Raw genomic sequence first — 26,340 nt, forward strand, 5'->3', positions numbered from 1 at the left:
TGTACATATGTACTGCACTGTGTATGAGACTCGATATTAAATTATTAGATATATCTCAATAACCGTTCAATCGATCAAATTCTAAGTAGACCCAATCGATAGCTTCGATCAGTATAATAACAGTTAATAACCTAGAAGTAAAAAAACACGGTATTATGTATAACACCGCGCGCGGTCTTTCTTTCATCATCGTTATAAATTAAATATAATTTTGCATCCGTTACACGAGTTATGATTATGTCGAAATAATCATGTCGCGGTGTGTGTGCGCCTTGGTCACTTGGTGTCTGAAAAGTGGAAATGATGATGACAGCACATCTACGGAGAAAGAGTCAACGCGTCTCACTGTATGTACATACAGGTAAAGGTAATTATGAAGGAGAGAGGGGCAACTCCTCACCGAGTTTTGGCTAAAACTTAACAATTTTGTGTATTTTGGTGCGTTTTAAAACATGAATCTACAAGTTAAAATTGTCGCTCGCTCAATTAGGAAAAAAGTTATCAAGTACTATAAAGTTGACAGTTAAGCTTGGTTAGGATATGTAGCTCTGTCATTTATTATACTTACAATTAGTATTTTATAAGACCTTTCAATATCTCTGCTTTAAAAAAGAATAATAACTCTATTTCTATTATCCTTTTTAACCATGCATTTAATTCAATATATGGTATATTATGGCATATTCAGTATAACAAAACTGCTTTTTTTTTTTGCAAAGAAAATATAATTCATGTTTTTTGCTAAAGCAGAGAATGGTTGGTCCATCTATTTTCTGCTTTAACAAAAAACATAAATTATTATTTTCTTTGGAAAATATGCAGTTTTGTTGTACTGAATATACCATAATATATTAATTGAACGGTTAAAAAAGATAATAGAAATAGAGTTATTATGCTTTTTTAAAGCAGAGAAAATAATTAGCATATTGAAATACTAAAAGTATAATAAATGACAGACATCCTAACCACTGTCAACTGTCAACTGTCAACTGTCAACTGTCAACTTTAGGGCTTAATAACTTTTTTTCTAATTGAGAGCGACAATTTTAATTTATAGATTCATGTTTTGCGCACCAAAATACACAAAATTGTCAAGTTTCAACCAAATTGGTGAGAAAGCCCGTCTCTTTCAGAATTACCAAAATTTATTTTACATTTCGATTTCAGAATCAATACGCTATCAATCAGTTGTAATAATATATCGTGTAATGCAACACCGTGTGCCTTAATTGGTATCTACTACTATCTACTGGAAATGGTGACAGCACATCTACAGAGAGAGAATCAACGCGTCTCACTATTGTGTACAGGTAAATATTATCGAGTGAAATATACATATGTAGCAGAATACGTTATTGTCGTATTACACGGTTCGCAGTAATTAAAAATTTATTTTATTTTATATGCACAACATATATCATATTCTTTTTTTAATAAAAAGGAAAAACACACAAACCAGGGTGTCCCATTTTAATTTATCCTCAAAAACTTTTTTATTTTTAATTTGAGAAAAAAAAATGCAGACAAAATAAGTTGTTTTTGCTTGAAGGGGGACACATGATTTCGATGCGAGCCATGTCGTACAGTGTATTCATTGTTCGATCACTTTATATTTTTATAGGTACGTAGAATAATGAAAAAAATCGATTGTAAAAAAAAAACAGAAAAAATTATTCTAATTTGATTGCATTTTGTTATAGCGCATTTCATTTTTCAAAATTGCAAATATAAAAATTAATATTATTATTCGATTCCTTTCATCAGCCTACGTATAAAAGTATCAAGGTAAAAAAGTATGACAAAATTGAAAATATCAGGAAATTCTTAACGAAGGAGAGCTTTGTTAGTGTTTTGAAAACGTCTCGAGATCTACAACTTTTATTTCAAGGAAACAGTCAAGTTCCATTTAAGAAATTGTAATAGTCGCCTTTGAAATTTCTTGAAAACAATGACATCTACGACATGGTTCACATCGGAATCATGTGTCCCCTTTCAAGCCAAATAACTTTTGTCTGAAGCATTTTTTCTCAAATCGAAAATAAAAGTTTTTTTTTAGAAGGAGGGGGGAGAGGTAAATTAAAATAGGGCACCCTGTATATGTGTATATATTCGGTCCTCTCTCGATGGAACAAAACATCGCGATTTTTATTTTTTCCTCTATTGTCATGTGTATTTTCAAAAATTTATACCATCAAATGACGATTTTAATTGCATTGCAATGACACATTAACAATAATGTAATGTGTTTGTCTCTGGTACTTGTTGCTATCACAATTACATTGTTTCATCAACGTATTGTGTTTTTCCATTCGACAAATTCTCCTTATAATTTATATATAATATACATATATGCGAGATGACAAAATCCGAGAAAATCGAATCGGGTCATTTACTGCTTTACTCAACAGACGGTTGCTCTGCCGTTAATTTGTTCAGCATATATCTCTGGATGTCTGTATATATATCTCCGCGCAAAAGAAAGTTATAAAAATTAAACTAACGAGAAAAAGACATAGGTATACATGTATTTACGTTATACAAAAGGTTGGATACATATATGGAAAAAGAAAAGATCAAAGAAAAGAAAAATGAGTTTGTGTATATGTATAATGTACCATGTAATGGTACATGGTGGTCATGACATGACACCACCATCTGAACTGTTGTTACTTAATTATTAATTTAATTTTCGTGAAACTATTTTCCATTTCTTAAGATTTAAAAAAAAACATAAAAATACTGATTTCTTATAAACAATTATGAAAGACTTACAAAAATAAATCTTAATTTTTGCTGTACAATGAGAATTAATCTGTATAATAATGAAATTTTTTAGATAAGAGGAGATAATTCTTTGACAATTTGCAACTTTTGCAAAAACAATTCTCCGCATTAAAAAAAAAACAAAAGTTGTTAAAAGTCATATGGGAAATATGAAAAAAAAGATTTTATTTTGTTTCTTATCGTTAGTTAGATTTATACCCTTCCCTGGATGAGAGGTCTTATTGCCACGCAATTACAGCTAATGTTAAGTGGTTGGAAATTGTTGAGGGATAAATCTTCGAATGAGAGAGTATCGAAAGAAAATTGCTTTTCGCATATTTCCTCGTATATTTATAAAATTTTAAATTTCTTATTATCGTTATTATATTAATTAACTTTAAACTTATTCCTATAATAATAGTAGTGGTAGTATTAGTAGTAGTAGTAGTAGTAGTAGTAATAATAATAATAACAGCAGCAAAACAACAACAACAACAGCAACAATAATTTTATACTTATTCTTGTGAAAGCAAACGAGCAGAATTTATATAATGGGGTGATCTCATGACAGTAATTCGATACTTGACCGATAGAAATCGTCGCGTGGGATATGAAACATATGTTCCAAGGGCGCAGGGCCAAACGCAATCCTTTTGGAATATTTAGCAATGCAAACTCGTAAATGGTCAGCATAAATTGTTTATTATTTTCTGTGCATATTTATAAATAGCATTGCATTTGCGCGTGCGCACGCGTACGTATGCCTGTGCGTCTGCGTCTTTAAACAATTAAAGTTACTAAATTGATTACGCGTACTTCATTGTCTTCATTTTAAATATCTCAGTATCTCAGGAAATTATTACTGCAATGCAAGTGAGTTTATGCCATGGCTTATCGTTATTCTTTTCTAATCTGGCAATAATTGTATAAGATTAATCGTTATTAATATTCAAAATAAGTCATGAATCTATTATTATATAAAAAAAGACGCAGCTATAAATCGAAGGTAATCGTTTGATATAGTGAAATACACGCGTAATAACGTTTCTTAATCGTAACAATATAACTTGAATATTTTCTCAAATATGTAATAGGATATTATGTTGTTTGTAAATGAGACTCTGTGTTTCCTCTTCCCTCCATTTTTCCCAGAAAAATATTCGTGTATCTTTATACTTATGCGATGAAAAATCTCTTGGGTCCTCCGTTCTCATTCTTCCAAGTGCGGAAGCTCGGTCAGTGTCTCGGCCACCCTCGTGCTGTGCAGTTTGCGAGGGGGGGACCGGTTGGCATCCCCTCTGGATATACATACATATATATCCTCTTCCTTCTCCATCCCTCTCTCGACTTAACGCCAGTATGAGCGCGCGCTTTCGAATGACGCGTTCGTGTCTGCCGCGAGGGATACGTTCAGTTCAGTCTGTTCTCCACGTTCTCCACGCAAGGACGATTGCCGTCCGCTCCGTTTGGCGAATCGTAACGTGAATTTTAATTGTTTATTCGGCCGGGCCGAATTATGTGTTTGGGAGATAACGCGCGGCAATTGGATGTATATGTATAGACATTTCGTGTGGACATTAATTCTTTTCCCGCGTTCACTCTTTCTCTCACGAATTGTCCTCACGTGTCATCGCCAGATGAAAGCGTGCGGGACGCTAATGCGATCAATGATTTGCTCAAGTCGAAAAATAAACGCTACATTTGCAATAAACGTTACAGTCGAATTTCTTTCATTGATATAACAATGTAATACGCGCGGACAGTAGCACGTTTCGTTTGTTATGACCCAACTGGTATTCGAGAGTCGTCGTCGTCGTCGTCTTCGTCGTCTTCGTTATCATCGTCGTTGTCGTCGTCATCGTCGTCGTTACCGCCGTCGTTATCGTCATATCGATATTTTATCCGATAATCTCGAGATGAAGCCACTCTTGGTACTCGCAATCGTCTACTTGCTGGCCAAGATCGTCGATTGCCGAGCCGTTGAAAATAACACTGATGAGAATGAGCGCGATAAACGACGACACAAGTTCTCCGTCGAGGACCTACTCAACGTCAAGTTTCCGCACATTATCACTGGAGATTTAGATATTGATATTTGCAAGGCAGGTAAGCACAAAAAATAAAAAGAAAAAGATTGATGGTTGTATATATCGGAATTGTTTAAAAAAAAATGCATTTATAGAAAAAAAATAGATGTAATTATTACTATAATATTGTAATCGAGTAAATTTTTTTTAAGGGGAAAAGGATAGAGTGTGTCGAGTGTATAGATTTTTTTATTGCTGTAAGCAAAGAAAAACAAATTTTTATAAAGGCAGATGCGAGTGACGCGTATATATGTATATCTGATTCTTTCTTTAATTTCAAGTATATGTTGTATCTTTTATTGAAATTTTATTTCAAAACCAAGAATTTTATTGAATTTTATTCGATTTGATAAAACATATTAATTCTCCAAAATATTTGTTCAACACTTTATTCTTAACACTTTAGGCATTCGATTCAGCCTTCCGACACTTGATGCGTTCATACAACACACAAAAGATATTTAAACAATCAATTTAACGATATATATATATATGTGATACAAGCTAGGATAATTGGCAACAAATAAAATAATAGGATATAAATAGATGGCCAATTAAGGACAAATGTTCTTGGTTTTGGTCTGGGAAAGAGACATTGATTATTCTCGAATGAATGGTATCTCTGTTTTCCGTTAGGTAATTCCTTTTCTTTTAGAACTCTAAAGACTCGTATTCAAGATGAATTTGACTGCTGAGGTCTGAGAGGATTGCCATAGTGAAGAGATAGGGTAGTCTTTTTCTTCCTCTCGAAATTATTATCTTGGAAGTGTCTCGAGAACTGTAGACGAGTCAGCAGTGGAGGGGAAAAAAGAAGGGAAAGAAGGGAATGATACGGCACATTTTTCGGGTGTCGTATTGACTTGATTCGAAAAAAGAACAGGAGCAACATTTTCCTTCAAATTTTTAGAATCGTAAATTTAACATTAGAATATATTAGATGATACTAACGATAATCGCTTTAAATAATTTCTTAAAAATCCGGACAAATGATTGCGTTTCTTTCAAGTGCATTATTTATTTTTTGCTCATTCTTCCGCTACTCTCTTTTCACCCAAACGTTTTATTATTCAAGGGCCGATTAATCTTTAAGAAATATAATAACAATATATAACAAATATATAATAATAAACTAAGAAAACTCGTAGTGATAGTATATCATTACTAGCAGCTATTGATACCAGAGTCGTCGATTATTGTTACCGATTATTGTTAATTACATAAGAGAAATGGTAAATCTTCCGTCCGATGCTTGCAAATATAATCGACGTAATGCAGATTGCTTGACGGAAGTCTTTAAATTCTTTGTTCTTTGTGAAGAAAGTCTCAGCGACTTAAACGAAGATCAAAAGCCGGCGATATTTCGTACAATCTATCGGCTGTTAACACTATATTTTCAATACATGCGGAATTTGTTTTATTGGAATTACTTATATTGTTGGAATTGTTTGTATTAAATTTTTACATTTACTTTATATCACGCTCTTAAAGTTAATAAAATTTCTGAGACTATTATTGCGACAAATACATAATCCACACATATGTACATGTACAATTTGATGTAGCACACACATGTGATACTCTCACTGGGTGAATTTTTAGGTACAGTAATCTCCAATGGATTATTTGTAGTACACACACACACACCCATGTATGCTCATGTACACGCGCACATATATATATGTATATAAATATATATATATATGTATATAAATATAATCTATTAACATAAGTTTTTATGCAAAAGAGATTTCAGCCCAGAACGTTTCTCTTCCTGTTGTTACAGTTTACGAAATTTTTAGCTTCCAATTATATGTATATTCGACAGACTTGAAGAAAGTTTTCATAAAGATCAGTAAATCAGTATGCTACGTTCAAGTGTGTCTTATTAATGAGGAAAAAGCATGTCGCAATCTTCTTTATGCTGCTCTGAAAAGGCTGAAGAAAAAGTCGGCCGCTCGAAAAAACAGCGTCGAGATCGCGTTCTCGCGCGGATTCTCGTAACGCTAATGCATCCTGGTGCATGGTGTTGTCGAACACGCGTTTCTCTCTTCTTTCTACGTAAAGTACAACTGCCATATGCTGTGATTTCTCGTCTAAAAATGCATTCGATGAATCTTGTACTGCATCTCGTTTTTGAATGGCTCTATTTCTCGAACGTTCGAGCGATTAAATCTTTCCGAATATCTTTCCTTCGCAATATATTTGTTTTGACCAATCCTAAAAGTTTGAAAACGTCTTTCAAGTAAAGAGGCTCAAAAGCATTGATATTCGTTTTATCTGCAAAAAGAAGTTTAATTATCTGTAACGAACAGGCAAAAATGCATGCTTTTTCAAAGCTTTTTTGCTCAAAAGCCAGGGCTTCACGTTGCTTCACATTAAATTTTTATCTGTGCGAGACATATGTTGGTGATTTACCCTTTTCCTCTGCGTTCTTTATACTCTTTCGCCATTTCTCTTTCTCTTTCTCCCTCCCACTCTCTTTCTCTTTCCCTCTCTCTCTCGCCCTTTCTCTCGTCCCCTCTCCCTCTTTCGCCACTTCCATTCTCCCCCCTCTTTCTCTTTCTCTCTTATTTGCTGTCTGATGCTTGCTTTCGCCCTAATTGTTTTTCTCTCTAAATTAGAAGACTTTGATAGAGTGTACACGACAAGTGTGGTATATATTACGTGCATCAAAAAACACGTCCTACATTTTCAACTATTACAACTTTAAATATGCGCAAAAAAATATTTGCGGCCGGAAGAATTGATGGCACAATACGATGGATAATGTCAAATAAGTTTTTCAATTATACCATTAGTATATTATACATTTCTTTACTGATTAGTTTATTAAAATTAAAATTCTTGAGATTATAATTGACCGCGAGAAGATAGCATAATCAGATAATGCAGATTATTTGTATATGAATTTTTACAGAATCATGCACGATACTGCATGTACTCGTGCATTTTATATAATGTAATTGATAGTGATATCAAAACATTACGTCGAAAGACGCAAGTTTATATGTATGTATATACCACAAGGTGCAAAATTACATCTATGTCTATTGATTAATATCTAGCTATCGAATGAACGCGCATATAACTCGAACGTTCTGTAAAAAATCTCGAAGCTAAATCACATTACATGCAATGTTCATTCGCGTCACAACACACTGCACGCACACACACACACACGCGCACACACACACACACACACACACACACACACACACACACACACACACACACACACACAGAAAAAAGAATATTCTTGATTTGAAAATATCTTTAGTTTCAAAGTGGAAATTTTGAAATGAGATTATATTGCGTTAAACGAGGAAAACTTGCTTGAATAAAGTCATTATACAGTTCAACCAAGAAAAAAAATTTTGAAATAAAAAGTTGAAATTCTTATAAGAAGATTATAGTGATCTTGCTTATATATATATGAAACAGTCTATATCTTCTTATAAGAATTTCAACTTTTTTTTTTGACTTATATAATGACTTCATTCGAGTAAACTAAATATATTTTCAAATCAAGAATATTCTTGTGTGTGTGTGTGTGTGTGTGTGTGTGTGTGTGTGTATGCGCGCGTGTGTATTTTAATATTACATCTAAACAAGTAAGTTATAGTCAATTACGATGAAACAAGACAAATTGGCGTAAACGAGAAGATTATAGCATCAGTGCAGAAAATATGCACTTGGAATGCTGAATAGTATCAAACGTAAGTTTGCCAAAGTTATACATAATTACACAAGATACGCGAAGCAATGAAAATTAAAAAGCAAGTAAGGTACTTGGCAACAGTTTGCTGAAATTTATTGCTTTAATATTGAAAATATAACAACAATAATCAAGTATAAATCACACGCTTATCGAGAAGACATTAGTAAACGATTTTCTTTCATATTTATAAGTGATTGAAAATATTTTTCAGTGAGACGTAATATATAATAAAATTAAATCTGCAAGAGCTGTATAAAAAGTATTATTCAAGATAGCCGTTTATAAATCAATGCGAATCGATTCTCTTCGATGCTCTCGGTTAAGCCGGGATGTAGCATGCCATTCGCCTTGCTTTCCTTCTGTTTGCTTGATTATCACGTCGAGTGATAACCTTTCAACCCTCGGCATGCCTCTGGCACGCAGTTAGTGGGGCTTTTTCTTTCATTCCAGACGAAGAAACGAGATTTTGATGTCTTACCATTTATTTAGAATTTTAGAACACACACACACACACACACACACAATATTTACTCTTACCATATACATGTATCCAAGCTCTGGACTTGATGGTCGTTTCATTATATTGTACTCAGAGTTAGGTGAATAAAATAATACACTACATATATAATCTATTATAATTATGTTATATGCGTCATGTATTAATTTATTGAGCTCTCTGTTTTAACTCGGTTATACTTAAGATTGCGCGCACGTTTACAGTTTATAAACATATAACATTATTATATAGTATTATTCGTATATTTTTACGCGCGTATACGCACTACGCACATTGTTCCTTGTAGTCACAGAGCTATCTCTTTACTCGTGATTATATTGTATGTGCGTATCTCTATACAACCAAATCTTAGAAATCTATCTCCTTTTCTTTATTCTTCGATTTTATTTTTAGAAACTTGACGAAAGAAATAATTTTATTTGGTTCTCGGAATATATTTTCGGCATATGAATGAACGTGAAACTATATGACATTTGATCGAATCAAACTCAGGAAGTGGAAAGTGACGCAGAAGCTGTGAACGTGATGAGGATTTATCCTTTGGGATTAAATTGAATATTCACTGGTGCGCGAGAGACGGACTATGACGCGGAAGAACAGCGAAAAAGAGGATAGAAAGATGCTTGTCAACTAGAGATACTTGTCGTTAACACTTATCGTTTTTACGATTGAGATCAAGCCATCCACAAGCCATCGTTACAACGATCAGTTTCAAGATAAAAATGGAAACGTTATTGAGAGGAATGTCGCGCAAACACAATGAATCATTATTAACACGAGTTCGTTATTATCGCTCGCGACATATGTATAACAGAGTGGCAGTCACCTCGAGAGAAATCGTTTCTTTTGTGATTAGTGTGGAAACTGCGTACTCGCATATTCGGCTTTATGTACTCTATAATGATTTCTTTGCCGCAAGATATCTTCATTTGATATTGCACTTTATTTCGATATGATACATTAGATCTATATATTGTAGAGAGAATCCGTTATGATCGAGCATAAATACGAAATACAATATAAGAAAATACCTAAGGAATATAAGGAATGATCACACACGATATAATCGCTTGATATATTAGATATGTATATGTGCATTATATTGAGTAGTGCAGAGCATCGCGTATATCGGAGATATATACTTAGTGCGTATCGAGTTTTCATCATTAAATAACCGTAACTAAAAAGACAGGCTGATTGAGTGCATCACTGCGCCGAGAAGACAGCGATGAACAGAGATGCGGTAAAGTTTTTGAGTGGTACTAAATTAAATTGGTAAGAGTATGCCAGATGAATGACGTAAAATTGGGATGATGAGAAAAGTATAAAGGGCCCGAGCTTTTGCTGTAAGCTCGAGCTGTAACGTTAAAAGATGTAGATAGTCTTTTTTAATCATCGCGTAAGTCGCATCAAATTGAAGAAAGGATATACACGAGTACTCGTAGAACTTGTATCTTAATAATTTGTATAATAGAGAAGTTTTCTTGTGTTTCGTGCAGTCTCTCGTTTCCGGACAAGTGATGCCCAATAATAAGCAATAATAATATTGTATAATATAAGATATGATATTTATATCGCTGAGATATTTTATTAATTAAAATATGTCACACGTTTTTCCAAAATGTTTAATCTACGACGATCCGCCATTGTACCTTAATGTTTTTGACATTATCTCAATTGCAGTATCAAATCAATATAATTTACTTAAAAACAAATAAATCCGATGAATATTCACATCACACTGTTCGATAATCACGATATCAACATTTCGTTCGACATGAACAAACTTCCTTCCTCCTTCTTGCGATTCTACCGTGCGTCATGCAGAAGCGATCGAATTGACATTGACAAAGGATTGAAAGGGGTAAAATATCGCTTTAAATCAACAAAAGAAAATTATCATCGAATACTGCATGTTATTGCGCGCAGGACGAGGAAGAAGAAGAAGAAGAAGAAAGGAAAAACGAAGAGAAAGCAGATATAAAGTTGACGTCAGTAGTGTACGTGAGCGTTTAATCCGACGCGATAGAGACTCGTCGCGATGCGAGAGGTTTCTCCATTCGAATCAATACAGCACATACTCATACACATACTCACATAATCCGCGGACAGATTATACATATGTAGTAATACATGCGTATGGTACATTGAGAATATTAAGCATTTTTCATTTTTTTCACGCATTGTCTTTGTTTCCCCCCCCTTTTTTTTAAGTATATTTAAGTAATAAGTCCGCTATACTCTGTAGGGAGAGCATTGACGTAAAATAATTCAAGGCCAAAAATCTTTTTTTGTCGTATTAATCGCATTCCGAGTATCTAAGCTCGATAGTTAATCACATCACAGTATATAACATTATGGGAACGATTTTAGAATAGGTTGTTAGAACTAGAGATAATCCGTCACTAATGACAACAAGATACAGCTTAAAAAAAAGTAAAATTGGCGTAATTGCGAGACAATGTTTTATGATGACGATAGAATCGTTTGGCCGTTTGTAAGTATTTCAGTGCAAAAGTCAAAATTATCTTTTCAGCTAACCAAACAGAAGTAGCTCTTGTCTACTCTATTTCATAAATTTTTGATATCTCTCTCTCTCTCTCTCTCTCTCTCTCTCTCTCTCTCTCTATTTATTTATCTATCTCTGTCTCACATCTCGCGTGCTCTTGCAAATGTCCTGGAAATGGAAAAGGAGGCTTCTCTGATCGATTCGGAGATTGGAACAGTTCCGACATCACGATTGGCTCTTTGCCACGATTCCGCGGCAGAACGATAGCATCTTGAATATTATCTTTATTCTTTTTTTTTTATTTTATTTGAAAAGTCTGTTCTCTGAACAAATTTTATGTGTGTGTGTGTGTGTGGTACACAAAACACACACACACACACACACAAAAGAGAATTAAAAGAAAAGCTGAATTGAAGGGCATTTATCACTTGTAATGAATATCGTGGGGTATCGATGAAATTATTTCCCGCGAACATTCGGACGATGCTCCCGCCTGAATGGTACGAAATCACCGATTCGAAACGGACAGGGGTTTGGCATTACGTGGTTTGTAACCGACTACACGGTGCATATACATGCATTCGTATACGGAAGCTGTGCAGGGCCGCACTTGCAATTCTACGTAGAGAATTGTAACATTGTATATCCATTTTATATGTTTTATATATTATAAATTAAAGCTTTTGCAATATACTCTCTTAAAAATCTATTATTAGACTTATACTGTAACAAGACAATTATTGCAAGTGACTATAATTATAATATTATACAGCATCTCGGAAAGCAAGGAAACTGAAAAAAATGATTATAGAGGAGATAATAGAAACTATATATGTAGATCGGAAACTGTAATTGATACTTTAGCAAGTTTAATACCTTAGGCCTATTGTGCGCATGCATGCGTATATAAATGCATGTATTATACGAATGGATGAACTGTGACTGCAGCTATGCAATTCGTTGCTACGAAGCTGTATTTATGGATATGTCGCCGCGAATGCGCGGTGATTTCAACCTCGTTAATACTTATCGAGGTGTGATCGTGTGTGCGTACGTACGTGCGTGCGTGAACGCCTAATTAATTAACCGAAACGGGCGCCAGCGCATACGCAGGGATGTGCATATATACGCTTGCGACATCGCAGATTGGAAGAATTCCAATTTATTACGCGCGTTACTCGTACATTCAATCCGTTGACGGTATGGAATTGTATAACGATATATGTGTCGTTTGATTAATTTCAGGCGGTTTTCTCGGTGACATTGCTCTGCCAAATATCAAATACGACACAGAATGGCGCGAGCAAAAATTAAATAAAAGCTATTTGGAAGAATTGAAAAAGTATAGAGAAGAAATATTAAATGAAGGCTTACAGGTGGAAGAGGAAGGTCTTACAGGTAAATAATATATTAACGCAAATTTCTGTCGAAATGGACTGATCGGGACACAATATCGACACTTTCCGATAGTTATGATTGCCCTTGTAATTTTACTTAACAAATATAATTTTACAAATATGGCGCGCATACACACACCAAATTTGCAATTGTAAAAAGTACTCGTGTTTATTTATATAATTGCGATTATATATATTTATGGTTAACTTTCATAATTAATTAATTTTCAATTCGAAGAAATCAAACTGTTTATTCCAGAGCTTCTCCAGTTTAAGAGCGAACACGATGCTAACAAACAGGTGCTGCATGAGCACGATCAGATGGTTGCTCGAGAAAAGTCAGAGCCTATTATGATAGACCGCAACCAATATAGCACGGGTGACGAATCCGAAGATGGTTTCAGCTTTAGTGCTAGAAACGATGATACTAATCCCGCAGTGAAAGACGAGGGCTTTGAATTCAGGTATTACAATGAATTTACTTATTATAATATATACTCTCTTATACCGCGTGCGTTTCACACGATACAAAAATAATTAAGTGAAACATATCTAATACATTTGACATCTTTCTTTATTGCGTAATGCATATTTTTCAAGTATTACGCGTGAGAAAATATTATCACAAGTGTTGACATAAATTTTAGAGAAGGAAATATGATATAAAAATCTCAACGGAAAATGCGTTTTGTATATGGTCGTTCTTTTCATCCTGTAAATAAAAATATATACGTATCTTCTGGAAATATTTAACCCTAATTTATTTTATTTCATTTATTTGTATGGATATTACATCCATATTTGTCTATTATATTATATAGTCAAATATATATGCATAAATAGCATAGAAAAAAAAAAAAATGATGAACTTACCGATTGATAGTTGTGCCTATTATTGTGTCTATCAGATTGGAATTCTCGACCCAAGCTTCAAAGAAAAGGCATTTTGGACAACAAGCTCATCGACAGCTTTTCAGGAGGACTTGGATATCGAGTCGATCAGTGACAGCTAAACAATCGAATGACGACGTGCCTCTCGAATTTTCAACCTCTACAACCCCTACAACTTTAACTCTCGAGGATAATAAATATGTAGGTCGCGTACGTACAGGCGGCGTCAAGGAAACATTTACCGCGCAACCTGAAACGAATACGCAAAGTGTCGCAAACCAACGACGTCGACGTCATCATCGCAGAAGGTAGGAAGGCGCAATCAAATTTAGTCAAATATATAGATATTCGATTTAATGTTCAATTTAAAATTAATAAAAAACGTTATCACAACGTTAGCAGCTCTACGATGCAATAGATTAGCTAGCATGGCTCGGTTAGTCATTAGCGTGGCGAATTGTTTACTTTTATTTTGCTTTGACTCGATACGTGTCCCGATATCTCGCTTTCATATCGCCAGCATACGCATAGTAAATCTTGATATATAAATGATGACATAAATTGGTAATGTTGGCTAAATGACACAAGTTAATAATACTAGCTTATACGCATGAAAGACATTATTCGTAGTATTTTCCATTGATATTATTACGTGCACGCGTAAATCGTTTTCCGAATAAAAAATCAAATGGTTGATTCACTGTGGATGCGCAATTAAATTGTTGAAAAAGATCCCGAACGCGAGATTTGCGATTTGGCATGGCATATATGTATATATATCCTATCACTCTTTCATTTGGCTATTGGCGAGCGTATCAATTTCTAAGTATCGCCAACTCGGTATTTCCGTTAGCGGGAGCTACCTCGCAATGCCAATAACAATGGCCGTTGTCGTAAAGCTGGAAAATGGGGTTTGAGATACTATACCCCATACGTCCGGACATTTTCAGCCCTCGAACTGCCAATAACTTGTCAGCATTGGCAGCGACATTTCGCGCGTATGCCCGTGATGTTAGGTACGTCGTTCGCGCGCATTATCCTTGTGTACTCTTATACACGAAAGTTAAATGCGAAAAGAAGCTTATAGCTTTCTGACTTTTTCATTCATTAGTGTTATATCTTTTACCCGCGATGTATCGAATCGTTTTGACTTCATGTTCTAGGTTGCATTCTAGAGTTTCTATAGACAGTAGTAGTCACATTACTATCAACGATATAGGAGCGATCAGACGGAAGAGCTGTGCGTGTGCGCGTGCGTGCAGATAAATAAATAAATAAATCGAATATATATGTATATTCGAGTATACAAGAATAAGAGATTGCTATATAACAATACAATCTGTAAATAAACGGGAACTTTGGCACAGACAAATCGACAAACAGTCATTATTTTAGCTAGTTTACAAAGTTGGAAGAAAAGAAAATCCGTTTTATATAGTTGACTGACGAGCGCTGCTCGTCCCCTTTCATTCGTCTTTCCTAGAGCTTCCACTGATCCGTGTTTCGTATCTGCCACGCGTTCGCGGGTCCAGCGAGGGCTGAATCTCCTCCCTAGAATTCTCTAGAGCTTCGTCGGGAATCACCGCCATACGATCATGTTTCATCGATATCGGATATAGGGCGTAAACACGCGCTTTCGTAAGCTTGTTTCAAAGCTTAATCTATACGTTCGGTGCGCTCCCCAATCCCTATATATGTATCGCGACCCTTTTGGGTTTTCACCCCTATGGGATTAACACATTGACATGTACGTACATGCGCAGAGTACGCTATATACGAGTGCGAAACTTTGTGAAGCTATACGAAACGAAGACCGTTACAATATGATGTTTAATAAACAACGACTGTGTGTGCGTGCGTGTTTTTCTTTCGATTCTCAAGTATATTCGCCTCTGGTTAAAACGCTCAATTATCTTGAAAATAATTGTTTAAAATCAAGGCATGGAGCAAATTTTGTCTTTAGACTTGAAAAAAAAAGCTTATTTATACATTAATTAATTGTTATGCGAAGTGTCATATATAAATAGGTATGCATAAGTTATAAATGTTGAATAAATTCGATCAAGACCGATCACACTCGCATCATTTTTTAACAGCAACGATTTATTATCAATAGAAATAGATCAACATTTATACGTTGCACGTTAGCATCTTCAGTTGTGTATTCTTCCTCTCTTCTCTTCCGCCCCTCTCTCGAACAGATCGTACGATCTACACCGCGCGGTCATGCCGTATAATATCTCGTCGAAGCAGCGAAATAGATGGCTAATCTCCTCGCAACACAGCACAACTAGGCGCAACAACGAGCTACGCGTAGTACATAGAGGAAGCACGGTAAATGCTCCGGTAAATCTCAACCGGATTCATTAACGCACTCTACTGTACTTCTCCTCGTTTCTCACGATGCTTACGATCGTGATACTTGAAGGCGGCTTACACGCGAGACACGCTAATTAATCGTAATTGTAACGCTTTGCTGATTCAGCAACGCCTTGCCTAACATATAAGGGCTCACACGGATACGCTTAAATTGTCTATAAGTCTAAGGGATCACTTATTGTACAGTAGCGCGGCGTGATACCTCGATTTCCCATATATTTATCTACTATGAGATCTTGATAGGTGGTAGGTGCACACAGCAGTGCAGCAGAGCGATCTTTCACAGTCGCTCGACAGTCCCCACAACAGTCCTATCGAAGTACCGATCACACGCGCACCCCATCTTATTACAAATTAGTAGATTGTTTGCATTACAAAATGCGCCCCGATTGATATAACATACAATTGATATATAACTCGAATCGGTATTTTTCTCTTACGCGAAGGAAAAATATACGAAAACGTAAAACACATGTCTAGAATAAAACGTGAAACAATGTAATATATTTTGAATAGTGATTTTACAGCTATCGTTGATGGTTATCGTTACTAGACCAGCATTATCATGGATTTAGTTTGTTGCTGGTTAGATTTTAGTTGCGTTTTATTCTTTATTCTTCCTATAATGTTTGCCAATCGCGATACAATAAAATGTGATCCCTAACGTTGCGTTTCGTCGCGATTGCCAATGCCAATTGCCAATTTCATTCGCGCTCTCGTTAAAAGTTACGCGTTCACAGTTACGTTCGCATTTATCGCTATACTTTCGGAATCGTTCTCCGCTTTACAAATGCTTATATTTTTGAATTCATCACAATTGCAATTGCATCACATAGCAGGCATGTGCGCATATATTTCTGGTTGCGGTTTTAAAATTTTCTTTTCTTTCTTTTTTCTTTTGTGTGCGCGTGCGCGCATGTACAAGACTATATATGTATATGTACGTGTGATATCGCTATACGTTTGTATGTATATCCTTACAATTAGAATTTTACGCAGATGTTCTCACAGTCATTGCAATCGACGAATACATGGCCTTATTACCGATGCATCGGACGAAATCGTTTCTGTACACGATCGACGCCTTCGTTCCATCGAGTTCTATGATATAGAACATAAACCGAAATACTTGGCGAACAAGAGTGGCACGAGACATGTGTATTTAAGCAGAATACGTCGGGCGGCTACCGCGAGGAAGGAACGAGTGTGGGATCACGGTGTAATCCCTTACGAGATCGATGGAAATTTTTCCGGCGCACATAAAGCCTTGTTCAAGCAGGCGATGAGACACTGGGAAAATTTCACTTGCGTCAAATTTGTAGAGAGGGTGCCTAGAGAGCATCCTAATTACATTTTGTTTACGGAAAGACCTTGCGGGTGAGTCTAGAGAGAGTATGCGCCTCGCGCATGACACAGACAATATTATTATTACATCATATATCCGTATAGCGCTTGATTTGCACAATTTATCGTCCTTATTCTTATCAATTTACATATATGTGTGTGCGTGTGTGTATATGTATATAAGCAATTCGAAAGTTTCGAGTCATTTTAAGCGAATATATCCTCACTTGACTTTGTTCATTTCTCGAATCTTTCTCTCGCGAAGATAATTATACATATATAGCGGCCATAAGATATTCCAATGTGCCCCCCCGATATCTTTTATATGATTTTAAGAGGAGAAAAGATAAAGACGTCATGTCCGAAACTTGTGTATATGTTTAACCTGCTAAATTTTTCTCGATAGATGTTGTTCTTTCGTTGGAAAGAGAGGTAATGGACCGCAGGCTATTAGCATCGGGAAAAACTGTGACAAGTTTGGTATAGTTGTACACGAGTTGGGTCACGTCGTTGGATTTTGGCATGAACATACTCGACCGGATCGTGACCGTCATGTACAAATCATCCGCGATAATATTATGAGTGGTAAGTGCACGATCTCTCTGATTTATTCCGAAACTGTGAATATCGCACGTGTGTGTATGGCATGATCTTTTACGTAAGTTAATGTCAATAATACCTTCCATGTTAAATAAATCCAAGTATAGCAAATGCAATCGCTTATTTACTTTGATTTGCATTTAAAAGAATAATGCTGTGCACGCGCGCGCGACAGAATGGCTTCTCCTGAAATATTTATACGTGGAAGATGTCACATTTATCGCTAACAACATCAATATCACGTGAGCGGAATTTATTTATAATTTCAAAATTTAATACAGTTAATCTGTGATCCAGTTATGCCCAACGATTAAGTTAATCTCTTGAAAATTATAATTATCGAGTTTTATAAAAGAAAAATACATTTTCAAAGTAGGAATAATGAATGACCAAGTTTCAGATAAAAAAATATTCTAAAAATTCTTGTCCTTTTTACATGCTCTTTTCCAGACTCGTTTATTGGCCAGCGTATCTCTGGAATCAGTATGTAAATTTTTGAACGGATTTCTTTTATTAAATTAAAGTTATAATTGTAATTAGACCACTAAGGTTATAGCGGTACTCATTATTTAATCATTCATCACACATCTTTTTAAAAATCATTCTCAAATCGATCCTATTAATCTTTTCGGTATGGGAGCTGACATGATCGAAGATTTGTCAAATCTCCAACTCCCTTATAGGATCTGGGATGGATTTTACTTGGCGAGATTTTATAGTCATCGCGTAACACACGCTGTACAATTGAACCAATATTGTAAAACATTTGTGTATTGAGTTGTGTAAAACGTAAATTGGCATGCACGGGACCCGTCCATCTTCTCATTAATCAAAGCTATTGCATCGCTGTTGTGCAGGGTATGTACAAGGACCGATTTAAGAGATTGTCAGTAATATAATTATGCCCTATGTGATATATGCATTCCGCTAAGCGCGCTCTCAAAGAAGTGCTCTTATATTTCAGAGCTCAAAGGAACAATATTTCAGTACCGCACTTAGGGTCTTTTATCTTTCGACTTGTTTCAAATTATATCTAATCTAATCTAAAATGTGATTGTAATATATTATTTAAGCTGGAGAGATAGCTGATATTTAATATCGGAAATTTACTATCGCAGCCGCTCGGAGGTGTAGTTTGTCTGCGCATCGAAAATATAGTTTATCTTCAATCACTCATCACTATGTACATACAAAGGTTCATTATTTGGCCTTAAAATTATTGACAATATTACATCCGTCTGCTTCAGATTTTGAAAGAAACCGATGCGTCGAAGATTTTCTAACATCAGCTAGTTGTGTTTGATAAAATGATACGATAGAAATCGTTTCGAAAAGATTTACATTTGTCGATCGTTTGTCTACGTGTGTTGCAAAGTGTCGCGCATATGTAACGTATCATTTTTGTTAATGATACGCAATAGAAAACACATCGGTATGTCGCGAAATAGCGGCATGACGCTATATAATATATATTACATTGCTACGTGGAAATTCTAACAACTATGAAAACTCAAAAAATTAAATTACCGATATTAAAAGGTAATATTAAATGTACATACAGGTTTATTAATATATACGTATGAATCTCGAGAAAATTTATTTCCCTGTAATCGAGGAATCCAATGTCGCTATTATGGGCTAGCGAGTCGACAATTTATCTCATTATCCGACGAATTTGCAATTCTTTTCTTCTTTCCTTCTTGACGACAGAGATCAAGGATTAGAAGGATGCTTAATATCGAAAATTAAAGAAAAATTTTCATAATTTTATCGTTATAAGCACAAACTTATAGAGCTCTTTAGATGGTTTAACATTAATTTATTTAAAAAGAAATATTCTCACGCATACACGCGCGCGCGCGCATTGCATTTTAGAGATTTTTCCACACGGCACACGAGGTGAACTTGTGTAATTCGGCGAAAATACTATGTCTTGTTGCAGGTCAGGAGTACAATTTCAACAAGTTGACAGAGGAAGAGGTTAATTCACTCGGCTTGCCCTATGATTATGACTCTATTATGCACTATGCAAAGAATACCTTTTCGAAAGGCACTTATCTGGACACGATCTTACCTATGGAAACCCATGGAAAAAAGAGACCCGAGATTGGACAAAGAATTAGATTGAGCGAGGGCGACATCGCACAAACGAATCTTTTGTATAAGTGTCACAGTAAGAATTTAACGCAATAAGAATCTTGTGCATTCTTGTTGGGATTTTCAAATTAGTAATTATGAAAAATTAAATATATATTGCATTAAAATGAAGGAAGCTTGACGTTGAAACATTTAACATTCGTCAGTTTCTACGATCAAATTTTTCGGTCGATGACACAGTACTAAATATACATATATATTTTATACATTGATGAGAAAATAAGAATTAAAAGTGTGAACACGCTAAAATTGAAATATTTTAAATCCTTTGCGCTTCGTTTTGTCCGAAATATATGCCAGATATGTCGTTTGACTTCTTTTAGCCTAACCCAATTAAATGGATAGACTTGAACGACTGGTGAATTTTTACAGAATGCGGTAGAACCTTTCAGGAGAACAGTGGTAACTTCGGATCACCGAATCACCCGAATAGTTCTCCGTCTGTCGATGGAGAACGATGCGAATGGAGGATTACGGCGACGCATGGCGAACGTATCGTATTAAATATCACGTCTCTCGACATATTCAAAAGTGATTATTGCCGGAGCGATTACCTTGAGATTCGAGACGGGTACTGGTACAAGAGTCGAGTATTAGGTGAGAAATTTTTTCTTCCTTCCTCCTTAGGTATAATCATTTATTTATATCAAAGAAGCCCGCGCGCGCGAAGTGCTTGGGTCATCCAACATTCTCGATAGTGCGAAAGAGGGGCGAAAGATTAGCGAAATTATATGAGAAAGGAGCGATTAGGAAGCGTTTAGGAAAAGCTGTACGTGTGGATCGTACGTAACTTTAATAAAAGACCTCGCACACTTCTTATGAAGAAACCAGCTTCTGTCAAATTAGCTAAATTTTTGATATGCATGGTTGCTTGTGAAAACTATATTAGTCTCTATCTCTTTTAGAGACTAGGTTCTTTTAGGTTTTGCTTTGCAGGGCGTACCACGTAATTGTAAAAGTTGAGCTTTTCTGAGGTCATGCTTATTGCGAGACTTTTGATCAGCATCATAAAAGCAATCACATATAAAAAATTTAGTCAATTTGACAGAAGCCGGTTTCTTCGTAAGAAGTGTGCGGGATCCTTTGCACGCGTTGTTTTCGTTATGTCCATTTCTATCAATGCAGGTTAATTTTTATCTCCGTTTAACTTACCTGTCATTTTTTTCTAGTTCTAAAAGTTAGAAAAAAAAAGAAGAAATCAAGTTAAACCTTGATTGAAGTTAATCTACATTGACAGAAATGGACATTAGCCCAGATGAGGGAACCATCAGGCTTGCCAGGAGAAGCCTATGTATAATAACGCTCTTCTACAATTCTATATAATTCGCTCAAACTCTTGGCGTTCATTTTTGAATTCAGGTCGATATTGCGGCAGTGGCAGGATGCACGAGCCAATAGTGTCGAGTGGAAGTCGCATGCTGGTAACGTATGTGACTTCCAGCAGGCAGAGTGGCCATCGTGGTTTCACTGCGAGTTACGAGGCCGTTTGCGGCGGCGATGTCGAATTAGATGGCGTAGGACATCTGGAGTCGCCAAATTATCCAGAGGAATATCAATCCAGCAAAGAGTGCGTGTGGAAGTTGTCCGTACCTCAAGATTATCAAGTGGCCTTGAAATTCCAGTCTTTCGAGATCGAGAACCACGACAGTTGCGTGTACGACTACGTTGAAGTGCGTGACGGACATAACAACGATTCCCCCTTAATCGGCGTTTATTGCGGATACAAGATACCGCCAGATATTAAGTCGACGGGGAATAAGCTGCTCGTTAAGTTCATCAGCGACGGCTCCGTTCAAAAAGCTGGTTTCTCGGCAACTTTTATGAAAGGTAATAGAACGTAATATACATATAGCGAAAGCGGTAGTACAAGAGCACACAGGCCACATTGCGAATTTCGCGTATTCTCGATCGATTGTCGCGCGCGTACTTACACGTAGATGACTAATTACTGCAGTGTTACTTTAATGTTTAAGAATTCGACGAGTGCGTGTTAACGGATCACGGTTGCGAGCACGATTGTATCAATACGCTCGGTGGATACGAGTGTTCTTGTAAAATTGGTTACGAATTACACTCTGACGGCAAACATTGCGAAGGTAAAGAACGACGCGGTTTCTTCCCGCGGCGGAAGGTGGAAAATCTGTTTAAGCCAGCCAATATATAATAAAACGTAATTCATTTCCATAGACGCTTGCGGTGGGTTTTTCGACGATAGCAATGGCACTATCACGAGTCCATCGTTTCCCGAAACTTATCCAGGAAACAAAAATTGCGTCTGGGAAATTATCGCTCCGCCTCAATATCGCATTACTCTAAATTTCACGCATTTCGATCTCGAAGGCAACAACGTATACCAGGAAGAATGCGAGTACGACTCTGTGGAAGTGGCCAGCAAGCTTGGCGACGACGTTCTCAGAAAGCATGGGACATTTTGTGGCGCACGATTACCGCCACTTATCACATCCGAAGGCAATTTTATGAGGATTACCTTTACATCTGACAACAGGTTTTACCACCACGTCGTCTATCTTCTTACACGTAGTGTTTTTCTCCCTCTTTTTTTCTCTCTCGTACAGAAAAAGTAGGTAGTGACGTAGCAGCGTCACGCCGTCATACCTTTCGTCATTCGTTTTTCGATCAATGCATTCGATCCAATTTTATCAGTATTTTACTCGAGCAATCGGATGGAAGAGCGAGAAAAGGCGTTTCGCTCAAAGAAGATGATACGCACGCGCGTGCTCTCGCTCTTTCTCCCTCCTCTTTCTGCTTTCCCCGCCTAAATGTTTAAATGATTGAAAATCGAATCGAGATTTGTCGACGCATCGTATATTTACGTATATAATGTGCTATGTTTGGAATTGGGAATGTCTTTGATGACAAAAGGTATGTACGAAGACGGCGGTTATAGGAACCGCAAATTTTGTAATGCAAAAGTACCAAAGCATCAGAGGCGTTTCACGTTCTCCTCTTTTTTTTTACGTTAAACGGAAACATTTTCTCTAAGCACTTTTACATTAAAATTACCTTATATCGGCGTACGTAAAACATTAGTCGAGATTTATCGCACTGTATCGCACAGAAACAATCAATATTCTTGTCATTATTTGTATCGCGCGTTTTATTGAACAGCGTCCAAAAATCAGGCTTTGCTGCCGTATTTTTCACGGATATGGACGAGTGTGCCAATAATAACGGTGGGTGTCAGCACGAGTGCAAGAATACGATAGGTTCTTATCAATGCTCTTGCCACAATGGATTCACACTTGACGAAAACGGTCACGATTGCAAAGAGGGTGGCTGCAAATATGAAATTACCGCACCCATGGGAACAATCACCTCACCGAATTACCCGGATTACTATCCTGGCCGTAAGGATTGCGTTTGGCATTTTACTACGAAGCCAGGCCATCGGATAAAATTGGTTCGTACATATAATTATTTCTTATTTCGCAAAGTTTGTGTATAACGTTATTGTGTACGGGTACGCGCGCGCGCGCGCTACAAGATAGTATATATTGTCTCAAAAAAATATGAAATAAAAAAGATAAAAGAAAAGAGTATTTGGAGAAGAGAAAACGTACGAAGAGAGACGCGTGATAGCACGACGATGTCGCAGGTCTTAAAAGTTTTCGAGATGGAGCCGCAACAAGAATGCGCGTACGATCATATTGCTATATTTATTATTTCGCAAAGTTTGTGTATAACGTTCGCTCGCGCGCTACAAGATAGTATATATTGTCTCAAAGAAATATGAAATAAAAAAGATAAAAAAGAAAAGATTTATTCGGAGAAGAGAAAACGTACGCGAAGAGCTAGAGATATTAATACACGACGATGTCGCAGGTTTTTAAAGTTTTCGAGATGGAGCCGCATCAAGAATGCGCGTACGATCATATTGCTATTTACGACGGAGATTCACCGGACAGCATTACTTTAGGTAGATTTTGCGGTAACAAGGAACCACATCCGATTCTCGCTACGGGCAATCAAATGTATATGGTTTTCAAGAGCGATGCATCCGTGCAGAGAAAAGGGTTCTTGGCCACCCATAGCACAGGTAGTTTTTTTTTTTATAACAGTGTCGGCAATGGATTTTGGCGCGAGGATCCGCGATTTATCAAATGTCCAAGTATCATATAATATTAAAGCGTGAATGAAGAATTTTTTTTTTAAATATATGTATAATTTAGAGGTCTTTATACTTAGCACATAACGTATAGTTACGCGCAACTCTTTACTTTAATTTGCGTTACAGCCTGCGGTGGTCATCTCATGGCAACGGATAGAGTGAGACATTTATATTCTCACGCCAAGTACGGTTATTACCATTACGATCACAGAACTGACTGTGACTGGGTGATAGAAGCACCGCTTGGCAAAAATGTTCACTTATCTTTTCTTTCGTTTCAACTGGAATACGAAACCGAATGTGGATATGACTTTGTTGAGGTTTTTTCCGGTCTAGATGCGTCTAGTCCACCGTATGGTAGATTTTGCGGTAATTCCGTAAGTGTGTCTTCAAATTTTGTCGAACGCTTCCAAAAATATAACAATGGAATAATGGAAACATACAAAGATATATAATAAAAACACGTTGCATCAAGAATCGTGATCGTTACGTTTTACAGAATACCACTGATTTTATTTCCATGAGCGAGGCGCTACTAGTAAGGTTCAGAACGGATGATACAATCTCAAACAAAGGCTTCGTAGCCATTTTCGTGGCAATCGATCGGCAGGACAGCGAGGAAAATCTCGGGGGTGAAGACAACGAAGATCAGGAAAACATTTGATCCTTGGCTTGGCCATATACTTGAATCGATTGGAGTGATAAAATTTCAAGTCGACTACTTTTCCGCGGGAAGTACTACGTAAGAGTGTTAGTGTGTGACAATACATTACGTATATTCTTCTATGTATGTTAAATGAAATTTTCATCCTTGTTAGGAAACACGTTGATCCTTAATTTATATGCGCACACGTACTCACACGTACGCACGCGCGCGCGCACGCACACACAATATTTGCTCTTACTATATACGTGTATATGTACACGCGCGCGCGCGCGCTTGTGTGTGTGTGAGTGTGCGTGTGTGTATGTGTGCGCGCGCGCGTGCATTATATCGAGGATAGAATATCCGCCCGATCGAAGCGCGTAAATCTATCTAATAACAATTCAATGCGATAATCATCGATGCGAACGCGAAGCAATATTTCTATCGCGTTAGATGCAGTTAAAAGTTATTTCATCGAGCCGACGCTTATGTCACATTTTACAAAACTTACGAATCTTAGATCGAACATGTTGAATAGCACCGTAGTGTTCTTTTTTTTAAGCCATATTAAAACAATAGACAATATCGAGATTGTTCGTCGCGAAAATTCCAAGATGGATATATCTTGATAAATCGCAATGTATAGTTCTTCAAATTGTTTGTGTCTTAGAACACAACCAAAATTGTAAATTTAAAACGTACAGCGTTTCAAGAAATAATATAATTATTATTACTTTGAAGATCGCTCCGCACTTGGGCGAGATTCTCTCAATATATTAGCGATAAATTAATAATGTATCATTATTTAAGTTCAGTTATGGAGATAAAGAAAAAATTACTTTTTGCTATATGTAGTTTTTTCACAATTAATGTGGTACGGCGTTAAATATATACAATCGATATCCGATCATGGAAGCCACGTGTGTCTACTCGCCTTTCTACTCGTTTTAATTATACAACAGCGATAATTAATAATACTTGACAAAATTTCCATCGATAGATACATTATAAAAAAATAAACGTGGCCAATGACACAGGTCGTTTACGTGCCATAATATAGTTGGAATACATTTCATTAATTAAGAGTACGTTTTAAATTAATAAGTGTTTTTTTGGAGGAAAGTAAAATAATACCGCATTATTTAACGATTTTACAACATACTTATATATATATATATATATATATATATATATATATATATA

The 26,340-nt window shown here is 36.2% G+C and overlaps 1 protein-coding gene across 5 annotated transcripts; it reads left to right on the top strand.

The window, feature by feature from the left end:
* LOC112458215 (tolloid-like protein 2) lies at window positions 1-26,052 on the top strand. Of its 5 annotated transcripts, none has more exons than XM_025021695.1 (16): window positions 1-361; window positions 1,168-1,310; window positions 12,840-12,992; window positions 13,251-13,455; window positions 13,900-14,190; window positions 17,261-17,638; window positions 18,012-18,190; window positions 20,148-20,378; window positions 20,735-20,959; window positions 21,722-22,189; window positions 22,336-22,458; window positions 22,550-22,868; window positions 23,492-23,783; window positions 24,206-24,419; window positions 24,618-24,868; window positions 24,991-26,052. In XM_025021695.1, the coding sequence occupies exons 1-16, from the start codon at window positions 252-254 to the stop codon at window positions 25,153-25,155; spliced, it is 3,747 nt and encodes a 1,248-aa protein (XP_024877463.1). In that variant the 5' UTR covers window positions 1-251; the 3' UTR covers window positions 25,156-26,052. The 5 variants fall into 5 exon arrangements, with proteins under 5 accessions (XP_024877463.1, XP_024877464.1, XP_024877462.1 ...); XM_025021696.1 differs by having other exon boundaries at window positions 2-347; XM_025021694.1 differs by lacking the exons at window positions 1-361; window positions 1,168-1,310 and adding an exon at window positions 4,136-4,869.
* Window positions 26,053-26,340: the final 288 nt, after the last annotated feature.

This window comes from Temnothorax curvispinosus, unplaced genomic scaffold (assembly GCF_003070985.1).
Source record: "Temnothorax curvispinosus isolate PA1 unplaced genomic scaffold, ASM307098v1 QBEX01008784.1, whole genome shotgun sequence".
Taxonomy (NCBI): Eukaryota; Metazoa; Arthropoda; class Insecta; order Hymenoptera; family Formicidae; genus Temnothorax; species Temnothorax curvispinosus.